Here is a 12,209-nt window from a genome sequence, read left to right on the forward strand (position 1 = left end):
TAGATGACTGGTTGCAAATTGTCTCTGTTTTGTAGTTTTCTCAAAGTCAACAACAAGGTGACAAAGGCTGTGGTCTGCATCGAAGTGGTAACTTTCTCCTCAGTGTATTATCTTCTCCTGAGGATTTGGTAAGCAGGGTCTCAGCTCTTCCTCTATCAGCATGAAGCCCTTACCAACTTATTCAAAATCCAATCTGAGTACTGAAACACAATTTAAAAATTAGCTACATATAGAGACATATAACATATAGACATAAATATAAATGTCTCTCTCTATATAAATGTCTATATATAATAGACATTTAAATATAGATTTTCAATGATTACACTTCTTTAGCCTAAAGTAATGCCTTTTTTAACTAAAATATTATTTAAAATTCATCTCACTATTGCAAATAATGAGCCAAGGCAACTACTACTAGAAAGGCTGCAATTACTTACCTCTCATTGTTCCCATTGCTTCAGTGCAGAAAACTCTCGCCCTAGTGTCAGAGGTCAGTATGGACTACCATTCATGTGCTGTGTCCCTCTAGTGCCCATCAACCCACTCCTTCCTATTTGCTGTGTGCATGTGTGTACTTGGTTTTCTATATTGTTTTTATTTCTATAGTTTTTTATTTCTATATTGAGCTTCTCTCATTATTGATTATTGATTACAAAAGTTACGTACTCTCAAATGCTAAGAAACACAGGCAGGTAAAGTAAAATGAAGAATATCCATGATGTCCACCAATGATCCATCTCATATATTATTTTCTGTGACAACTGGATTATGATACTCATGTTTTATAACCTACTTGGTATAATCAATTTGTTCTTGGATTTATAGATTATATCACATCTTCTCCACTATAGATACTAGGTAAAAAAAATATATATTATTTAAAAAGAAACAAGGTAAACCCACAAAAATCTGAGCTAAAAAAAACATAAAAGTTTCAAAGCACCATGGTTACCAACATTAGAAAATCCTGGCTAAAGATAGATTCTTTTTTCTCCCCACCAAATCTTTACTCTGACAAAACTGCTTCCAGGATAAATTGCTTAGAACCTCAATTATGAAATGGGTCCTCATCTTCTCAAGGGCTTCCAATATTTTCCAGTGGACATTGTTCCCCCTTTTCATGTAACTTGAAGGTGGTATGTTCTGATTTGCTCTGTTGCTTTATTTATTTTTTACTTTTTAAAAAATGATACTGGGGCTTGAACTCAGGACCTCACATTTACTAAGTAAGTGCTTTACCCCTTGTCTCTTGTCTCAACCCCTTTTTGCATTGTTCATTTTAGAGATAGGGAGCAAATTAACCTACTTCATGAATATTACTGCATTTCCTATACATGATAGAAGAGAACAGTATTAAAATCTAGAAATTTGATTAGTAATTTCAAGCTCTTGGCATATTCTAAAACTGTCTCCATCAGGAAAATATACATACAATTATAGGGTTTTTTTTTTTTTTTTGCTTTCAAATGTGATAACCAGTTATTATTAAGCCAGATAGTCTTCGTACTTGTCAAGACTTTCTGCAACTCCCTATCCCTGTTCTCAACAAACGTCCTCATAGTCAGCATGGCCTATGGAACTCCATGACCATACTCCTCCACTGCTCTGTGTACTCCTCCCTTTCCTAGGCTTGGCATGGGTTGGTCCTCACCACTGGCCCCAGCAATAGTATGAAGCCTTGGAGAATGCAGTGTCAGGGAACAGGAATCATGGTAATAATTCTAGTTGGAGGACCTAGCAAGATATACCTAACAGAAATTAAAGACTTTGAGGGATGATTCACATGTGCTTCTCCTGTTTTTAAATGGCAGCACTTGGTACTTGTTCTGTCTCTGATTCACTGCTTAAACTGGAGATGTGGAAGTTAGATAGCTTATTCCACTTATTAAGGTTGCATAGAGTATAAGGTTACTCATAATGAATGTCTTTCTCATTGTTTTTCCATAGAATTTCTACAGGTACAAATCTTACTGAGCCCTATCATGCCAAGTATCATTTATGCAAACTCTTGTGGAGTTTACAAGCATTGGTAAAATGCGGCAAATTCGCCTTACAATGAGTGTAACATGTCTGACCACGTCCACTAATTTCTGTTCTGCCTATGGCTGTGTTTCCACTTTGACAGCAGGATTGAATTATTCTTTCCAAGATAATGTTCTTCCCAAAGCCGTATATATTTACCACACCGGGCCTTTACAGAAAAAGCCTGCCAGTCTCAGAAATAGGCTAGCTAAGAAACACCTAAATGAAGTATATGAAATAGGATAGCTAAAAAACACCCAAATGAATTATATGTTTAATATTATAAATAATTTCAGACCTCTGAAGTTCTGTATAAATAGGACCATTCAGGGAAAATGTGGAGGAGGTAACAACATAGATAGGACTAGAAGAATGAATATGCAGGATTGAAAACTTCTGTGCCATTAAAAAAAAAAGACACACTATGGGAAGGAAAGAAAAAGCAAGACAGAAGGTGGTATTGCCAATTAGATTATGCACACAATCTTTCAAGAGGACTTAGGAGGATCTTTTCATCTTTACTTCTTTGCTAGTCTGCATGAACGTTCTATTCACTTCGCGCTCACAGGCTTCTCTGGTGTAGCTTAATTACATGCTCACTTTCTGGCCAGGAACCATATTCTAAGGACATAAGAATTTTGCGACAAATAAACATTATAATAGATGGAATTCTCAGAAACTCTACTGTCATTTAACTTCATCTTCCTGCCATTTGACATTCCATATTTATTCAGAACTGAACGTATGAAATATTCATTTTCTTCCAGAGCAAGGTCATATAACCGTACAACATATTAATCTGCAAACATGATTACTGTGTTACTCCTATCATTTGTGCAATGCTACTTTTCTCCTAAGTAGCATGAGGAAAAAAGCTGGATAGATAAGTGGGAATTCTAGTCTAGAAAAGACAACAGCATTATTTTGTTCAAATCAAACTCTTTATTACATAAAGTGCTCTTGGTAAATTATTTCAAAAAACTTCTGAAAATTCGGTTTGCATCAAAAAAGAATTTATTGAAGAAACATATTTACATTATCTCTATGAATATGTAAAAAAATCCTATGTTCAATACTAATATTTGCAGTCATAATACCTTTTGGCCAGTTGCTAAGATAGCTACATTTTCATATTCTATTTTACATACTTTCAACTTATGAGAGGTAAGAACTGTGTTTTGCAAAACAAGCAGCAATATTTATAATGATGCAAAAATGAGTGCATAAATATAATCACCCCCTACCCATCCTTCTTTCCCCACCTCCAGAGACTGAAACATGGCTCCCTCTGAACTGCAACTGCTCCTGAGTGGGTCCAGGCACACCTCAGCTACCCAGTGCTGTCCACTGAGGCAGCAAGCAGGCCGTATCGCAGTCAATGCTGGGACGCATTCACTGCCATCTCTGTGTACTAACTAGCTCCTTTCCCAGGCTCCCAGACAAAGTCTCCTTTGAAACAATCTAAAAAGCAGGAGCCACAAAGTATAATGTTTAGTAAATTTTAAAATAAAACTATGTACGGTAGGCAAAAATCACAATGAAATATTGATGGAAAAATCAACTTTTAAACTGAGAAATCAGTCCAAATTATTTTACTTGCCGGAAGAAAAAGGTGTGGCTTTAATCCTAGCTACTTGGGAATCAGAGATCAGAAGGATCAGGGTTTGAGGCTAGCAAGGACAAAAATCCTTGCAAGACTCCATCTCCACAGAAAAACCTGAACATGCTGGGATGAGCCTAGCATTCCAGCTATGGCAGAAAGCATCAAATAGGAGAACTGAAGTCCACTTGAATTGGGCAAAAAAGCAGGACCCTATCTTAAACTAACTGAAGCAAAAAAGTCTGGAGGTGTGGCTAAACTGGTAGAGTTCCTAGAGTGAAGTCCTGAGTTTCAATCCAGTACAAAAACAAACAACAAAGACATAAACTGAGAATTTCAGCATAAAACTCCTCCATAATTCTTTTTTTTTATTTTTTGGTTGGTCGTGGGGCCTGAACTCTGGGCCTGGGCGCTGTCCGCTGTTCCTTAGATCTTCAGCTCAAGGCTAGTGCTCTACCACTTGAGCCACAGCATCACGTCTGGCTTTTTCTGCTTATGTAGTGCAGAGGAATCAAACTCAGGGCCTCATGCATGCAAGGCAAGCACTCTACCACTGAGCCACCCAGCCCCATTCTCCGTAATTCTTATAATTTGTACATAAATCTGAAATAGGCTTCTCATTTATCTTGATAACATGTATACATTATAAGGCATATGTATATGCAGTATTTTAAAACAAATTCCCAAAGACTATAGAAATAACAACTGATAAAGCAAAATCCATTCAGGACACTTTCTCCTCTGTTCCTTGGTAGTCTTCATGAAAATACCAGTTGCTCCTAAAGAAGGTGTTCTTACTAAGTCAAATGTCTTGATGGGCTAAATCATTTCATTTTCTCCAGTACTACAAAATTAAAAACAAACAACATAGAAAATAGTTTACTTAACAGATCATGAAGAAAAACAAACAATCTCTATACTTTCCCAAAGACTCATATTAAAATAAAAATAAATTATTTTTAAATGCCATCAAAAAGGATTATGACTTAATACCTTGTACACAATTCTGGAGAAAATATTTGGGGAGAAGTGGTTTGCCTTCTGTGAGTTCAAAATGATCCACTTGTTATAGGGGATGAAAAAATATCATTCAGGACTAGGAAGGCAAACATTAGACTGAATTCTGTGGCAATGAGATTAATGCTGTGAGGTGTGCTTCATTCTTAAAACTACATTATTAGAGAGACTCTGACAATCTGTATTGTATGTATTCCCAAATGTACTTGCTTCTCTTCAAAATTTCCTATTCGTAGTCTGGACATTAAAGCACAAGAAGTAGCTGGAAAAGAAAAGTCAACAAACCACTATTTAGGGCCAATACACCACAGTGTTCAGTATCATGACAAGTAGAAGTTGAAGAAAAGAAAACCTGCTACCAGTCTGTCTGTGTAGGCAAGAGTATGCACTGGTCTATTTAAAAAATGTGAATACATGCTCATGTAAAATGTGCCTGGCACTGATGGCTTATACCTGCCATCCTAGCTACTCAGGAGACTGTGAACTGAGGATCCTGGTTTGAAGTCTGGCTTGGCAAGGAAGTCCATGAGATTCTTTATTTCTAATTAATCATCAAAATACCAGAAGTGGTGCTGTGGCTCAAGTGGTAGAGCACTAGCCTTAAGCAAAAAAGGCTCAGGGACAATGTCTAGGCACTGAGTTTCAAGCTCTATGACCAACAAAAAAGAGTGAAAAATGTCAAGATTCTGACTACTTTTTATCTGATATAATTGAAGACAGAAATTCTGAAAAACTGATAGCAAGATTTATTTTTGATGCTAATAACAAAAATGTAATTTTCAATTTCAAAATCAATGCAAGTAAATTAATTCAAGACACTATCAAAGAAATAAACTTTAAAGAAATGGTTCTTAACACTCATAAAATCATACATATTGGACTGGGAATGTGGCTTAGTGGTAGTGTGCTTGCTTAGTGTACATGAAGCACTGGGTTTGATTCCTCAGTATCATATAAATAGAAAAAGCTGGAAGTGGCACTATGGCTCAAATGGTAGAGTGGTAGCCTTGAGTAAAAGAAGCTCAGGGATAGTGCCCAGGCCTTGAGTTCAAGCCCCAGGAATGGCAAAAAAAAAAAAAAAATAATAATAATAATAAAAATCATACATATTTATTTGTGGCACATACTACATGGCAGGAATGGACTTAGGATGTATAGGACACAGCAAAAATGGCTTCAAACAAAACATGGTGAATGAAATTTGTGTGCAGAGAAAGAATGACACACAGACACAAACATAAACATAGATACACATAAAAATACACACTCAAAACAGAGAACCAAACCAGTATGCAGAGAATGTAATATATCAGTATACAGAGATTGTAACACACATATAGGCACATGCAAAAAACACTCAGAACAAATCAGTATACACAAAGAATGAAACACACGTATCACTGTATGGAATCATCATCACCATGCCCAGAGTGTAAGAGCTATAAGGAAGGTTCTTTTCAAAAGCTATTAGATTAGATAAAGGTTGCAAGTACAAGTGAAGATCCAGATGACATACCAGAAGTCTAAATATCCTGGAACTATGTGAGTTTATGCATGTTCGTATGTAAGCAAAATGTTGCTATTGAACAGATGGTCTTAAATACTTTTAAGAGTCTCTATGGAAAAAAAGAGTTAATAGTTAATTCTATGTAGCTGTAGCAGTTAGTCCCAAATAATCAATGTCATTCTTCTTAACACACATACAACAGCAACAACAACATACGAAAGGGTAAGAAAATAGCAATTAGTGTAAGTGACCTTGAAGGAATGAATAGACAAGGACAGACCCCCACCATGAATTACATTCAAGGACTTGAAAACCATCTTTGGAGAATGATAACTAAACAGGGCATGCTAGCTGAAAATGAGTGAGCATTCTGGTGACTGCTGCTTTGCAGTAATTAACTGGAAGACCTGGAAAAAATCATCTGTCAGATGGTGTGAGTAACAGTGCTGAATAGAGCACAAGATGGCACATGTGGGTCAATGAAGCTGGAGACTAGTTTTGGCCAATGTACAAAGTAAATGCTATCTCATGATATTGATCTCAGACTGGCTGTTCCCAGTGACTCCTTTATATAATATAGTAACTGGGGTATTTGGACAGATGATTTTGTTTTTAATGGTCAGATGAAAGATTAAGGAGAAGAAAAGATAAAAAGATAATTTAAGAAATTGTAAGTAGATTTTTAAAAATCCACAACAAAATATATTAATGTTTATTAAAGTTTAGATAAAATTAAAACCAGTAACAGCATTATTTAGTAATTGGTATCTATTTTCAAACCCCCAGGTTTGGGTTTAAGACTGGGCTTTGTCACCTAGGAACCCCTGTTTTCCATCTGTAAATGAAGCCAGGTAATAAGCCTACTTCCCAGCTGTGAGAACTAAATAAGCTGAATGCACTAGAGGAAGTTCTGTCACATTTAAATGTCTAGCAGTTTGGGGTTGTTTCTTCTGCTGCTGCTTCTACGCTTTTAACTGTTTGGTTTGCTATTCCTTTCAAGACAATGCAAATCAAATTAAAAGATGTGGGATACAGATGATACAAAATAGATTTGTGATGGTGATGGTATTTAGTTAAGTAACTGGGAAGGAAATTAACTGGCTCTTTAGAAAATAACGAAATTTAAAAAGTGGCTTCAGATAGGAAATTTATTTGGCTACGGACTTCATAAATTTTGTTTCATTCCATAAAATGTGTTATACTGCTCTTTATTCCCAATGGTACAGATGAGGCCATATTAAGGAAATTGAGAAATGACAGTGAATTCTCTTCTTTTTCAGTCATTTTGTAACTGGAAGGAGGCTCTGTGATTAGACAAAAAGTCACATTCTTCACAGACGCAGGATAAGGAAAACTGAATGTAAGGAGAACTGGGTATCTCTAGTTCTAATACAGATTCAGTCAAATTGACAATATAAATGAAGATTAATGACAACTACACCCCCATTCTCTAGATGTACTATCAATCTGTGAAGAGAGACAGACATGACATGAAAAAGGCAGAGACACAGGAAACCCTGCCATGGGACAGAGTATCACTGAGGAGTTAGGCTCACAGACTTAAGTGAAAAGCTCTACCTCTACCTTTCCCATGTAGACAAGACTAGAAAGCCTCTGAAAGATCATTTCTGCAGGGGGAGTGTTTTCATGATGTAATTTTGAAGACAATGGCCCAAATAAAAGTATGTTTCGGGAGAAAATCAATTGCCAGACAACTACTATTACAGTGTTTATTTCATCTCTACTCTTCGTATAGAATTCCATGATGGAAGGAAATATACATTCAAATTTCTTTTAGAATATAGTTCCTCTCATGCTAAATAAAATTTTGATAAAATGCAACTATCTACCCTCATTTTTGGATCAATGTCCATAATAATTAATTAGGATGCACTTAAATATACTGTTATAATAAACCCCATGAGTTATTAAAAAATAGTATAGCCCCTTCCCCTTTTTAAAATCATGCTTTCTCTCGTCCATCCTTTGATGGTTTTGTAAATTTTTAGAGAGGGTACTAGAATTTGAATTTCGGTTTCATGCTTGCTAGACAGGTATACTTGAGCTATGCCCCTGGCCCTTTCTCACCCATCTTTAATACAAACAACTAAGAAAAATCATCCTTTTCATTATTAGTTTCATCTGGTAAAATAGTATTCAATGGAAATTAAAAACAGTCTCCAGGAAATGGAAACAACAAAAAAAGAAAACGAAAAACAATTTCAAAACTAGACTACTATAATAAAGTAGTTCATGCAACAGAATTTGAAGCTTAATCTCTAAAGTGAGGCATAACACGTGTGTATCAGTTAAATCTCCAAACTTGGCACAGTTGGTTCATTTCCCTAATTCCTTTCCTTTCTGCATAGGAAACCCTCTCCTGCCATTGAGAGGTAGGAATTATTTTTCCCTCTAAATCAGGACTGTCTTTGTGACCTATTTTAAAGCATTTCTGCTTTCATGTATGCTTGGGGAAGCCAGTCACCATGCTGCATAGAAGTAGCAGGTGTGACAAGAAGTGAGGAGCAGCCCAACTTGTGTCTGAAGCTTTGTTGGGTCTTCAGACAAGTTTAACAACCACTTAAAGGACTAAATCCTCCACAGCTAACAAACTGCACTGGTGGGCTTTTGCTAACAAATGCCAGCCGGAAGTTTGAAAGGAATAATAAAAATAATACATCATTATTGTTTTCAGGTTGGTGAGTTTAGAGTTTGTTATGCAGATATAGATAACTGAAATGAGGTATTAGGCAGCAACACAAATTTCCAGTGTGAGATTCTAGGTATGTACTGCAATTGACCAGAAAAAGAAAAAAGAAAAACTACAATCTCCTTTAGATTGAGGAAAATCCACAAAGAGGAGAAATGTGAACTGTTGTAGTCAGAGATGGAACGGACAGAAGTGACCACCGTGATGACAAATCATCTGCTAGAGAAGCATGCAGACCTGGAACTTAAAAATTTCTAACCTCAAGCAAACTGCAAATAGCTGACCATAAGAAAAGAAAAATAAAGTATATATATAGAAGGGGAGAAATTTACAGGATTATGGAGGCTATGGTCACTGAAAGCTTCATTTACTCAAAACACAGTATAGTGGTAAGCAAGATCCTGAGAATTAAGACAACTGGTTTCAAAAATTCTATGTGTGGGAACCAAAAGATTTAGGTTCACTTCTTGGTTCTGACCCTAGTCAGTCACATATTTGCTCAGTTATACCTGAGCTATAAACTCAGAAATAACTCAAAACACTCCTTTAAAAATATATATATTTATATAATAAATAAATATATATATATATATATATATTTATGATGGAAAGAATACTAGCTTAGATAGAACACAGTTTTACTGGGCCCAGTGGCTCATGCCTGTAATCCTAGCTACCCAGAAGGCTGAGATCTGAGGATCATAGTTCAAAGCCAGCCCTGGCAGGAAAGTCCATGAGACTCTTATTTCCAATAAACCACTCAGAAAACTGGAAGTGGCACTGTCACTGTGACTCAAGTGGTAGAGACTCGCCTTGAGCTGAAGAGCTGAGGGACAGCTTCCAGCCCAGAGTTCAAGCCTCACGACCAACAAAAGAACACAATTTTGAAGGTTTTGAGTGGCCAGAGGCTGGCTTCACTATGAGATCTGGGAAAAATATTGAATATGTTTAATTTTTTAAAATGCAGTGTAAACTATTTGATCCAATATCCAGAAGAATAATAACAGCAATGGCCAGAAACAGACATTAGAGTTCCAAAAAGCATTAATTATCCAAGGTATGATCAAGTGAAGAAAAAGATTAAAACGCTAGTCAGAAAATGAAAGAAAAAGGATAACTGAGTGAAACTATTGAAGAAACAGGTTTTGGTTACATGCTAAATACTGACTGAGGGAGAAATAATAACAGATTGTCTTTCTGACTGGAGGTAGGGAAAAACAGTGAAGCATATCAGGAATGACTTTACAAGAAAAGCAGCCTAGCAGTTGGGGATTTAGCTCAGTGGAAGAGCACTTGTCTGGCAAGGCCCTGAGTTCAGTCATCAGCTCTTGGAGGAAGGTAGAGGTGGAGGGGAAGAAAAGCAAAGCTGCCTAGTGTTTCTGTTTGTTAACCACTTTCATTATGACGTTCATAAATTAAATGGATGTTGAATCTGGAGGATTATTATCACAGGCTAGCATGGAAAGGTTCACCCTCACCTATATACAGATATTACTAATGTAAAGGGATGACAGGTGGTTGTGGTGTGGGGATAAAGTACTGTCCTCAGATCCTGCACTCCTTTCTGATCACAGCAGCGGATATGATATTCAAAAGCCTCCGTTAAAGCCAAAATTATTTTCAAGAATACTGCCAAAGGCTATCTACAAATTCAGCCTAATAACCATCAATATCCCACATCATTCTTTAATGAAGTAAAGACAGAAACCAAAAATTCATATGAAATAATAAAAGACCTTGGATAGCAAAACAATCCTTAGCAGGAAGATCAGTGCTAGAGAAATATCAATACCAAACTTCAAACTCTATTACAAAGCTGTAGTAATAAAAATAGCTTGGTGCTGGCACAAGAACAGGCCTGAGGACCAATAGAATAAAGCTGAAGACCCAGAAATGAACCTGCAGATCTATGGCCACCTAATCTTTGATAAGGGAGCCAAAAAAAAGAGGATGGAAGAAAGATAGTCTCTCCAACAAATGGTGCTAGCAGCATTGGCTATACATGTGTAGAAAACTGAAATTAGATCCTTATATATCCCCTGTACCAGAATCAATTCCAAATGGATCAAAAACCTCGAGGTAAAAGCAGATACCTTGAAAATATTACAGGAAGGAATAGGGAATACACTAGGGCTCCTTGGCACAGGTTGATGAAAGGAGAGCAGGTTGAAACTTTCTTAATAAAGATGCAGAAACACCACAAATCAAAGAAAGGTTGGGCAAATGGAATTGCATTAAACTGCAGAGCTTCTGCATGGCAAAGGACATAGCTAGCAAGATCAATAGAAAGCCCACAGATTGGGAGAAGATCTTCACCAGCCATATAATGGACAAATATCTAAAATATCCTTAGAGCTCAAAAATTAAATCCCCCAAAAACAAGTCATCAAAGAAATAACCACCCCCATTAACACGTGGGCTAAAGACTTAGAGGAAATAAGAATGGTCAATAGACACATGAAGAAATGCTCAACATCTCTCTGGCTATAAAAGAAATGCAAACCAAAACAACATTGAGATTCCACCTCACCCCAGTTAAAATGGCTATAATCAAGAAACCTAATAAGAACAGATGCTGGAGGGAATGTGGCGAAAAGGGAACCCTACTGCATTGTCCGCGGGAATGTAAACTTGCTCAACCACTTTGGAAAGTGGTAGGGAGGTTCCTCAAAAGACTCCACATAGAGCTCCCTTATGACCCTGCAATCCCACTTTTGGGCATTTACCCAAATGATCACAAACAAGGCCATACTAAAGCTACCCGCACATCCATGTTCATTGTAGCATTACTTACTACAGCTACAATACGGAACCAACCCAGATGCCCCTCAATAGATGAACGGATCTAGAAGATGTGGTATATATACACAGTGGAGTTCTATGCTTCCATCAGAAAGAATGACATTGCTTCATTCATAAGGAAATGGAAAGACCTGGAAAAAATTATATTAAGGAGGCAAGCCAGGCCCAAAGAAATATAGGTTGCATAGCTTCCCTCTGTTGTAATAACTAGAATATGTCTATGATATACTCACCAGGATATCATAATAGCCCAAGCGATAAGTGCATAGGGCCAGATATAATTAATCATATCAAAATGAATTCCCAAGAATTGGAAACAAGAGGTTTATGATCTGTATGTAGTTATTTCTCTCTTTTTTTCCTTTGTTTTAGTTTTCTGTACCCTTTATCTTGTATATAAGCTTATCTGATGGTTGGAAGGGAATCACAGAAACAGCAGGACAATGGATGAACTAATGCAACAATGATCCTCATTTGACATTATGTTGGAAAGGAACTTTACAATTTGGGGGGACAGAGTGAAGTGGGCAGTGACAAGTGAGAGAAAA

At 36.7% G+C, this 12,209-nt stretch overlaps 1 protein-coding gene across 2 annotated transcripts in view; it reads right to left on the reverse strand.

Annotated features, from left to right (window-relative positions):
* Positions 1-3,983: 3,983 nt before the first annotated feature.
* Positions 3,984-12,209, reverse strand: part of Pik3c3 (phosphatidylinositol 3-kinase catalytic subunit type 3) — a 110,218-nt gene continuing 101,992 nt past the window's right edge. For both annotated transcript variants that reach the window (XM_070029250.1, XM_070029249.1), the window contains exon 25: positions 3,984-4,469. In XM_070029250.1, the coding sequence (XP_069885351.1) occupies positions 4,455-4,469 (15 nt within the window). In that variant the 3' untranslated portion in view covers positions 3,984-4,454. The remainder of the gene's footprint in view (positions 4,470-12,209) is intronic.

The sequence above is a fragment of the Dipodomys merriami genome, unplaced genomic scaffold, assembly GCF_024711535.1.
Source record: "Dipodomys merriami isolate MVZ:Mamm:240054 unplaced genomic scaffold, mDipMer1.0.p SCAF_2, whole genome shotgun sequence".
Lineage (NCBI taxonomy): Eukaryota > Metazoa > Chordata > Mammalia > Rodentia > Heteromyidae > Dipodomys > Dipodomys merriami.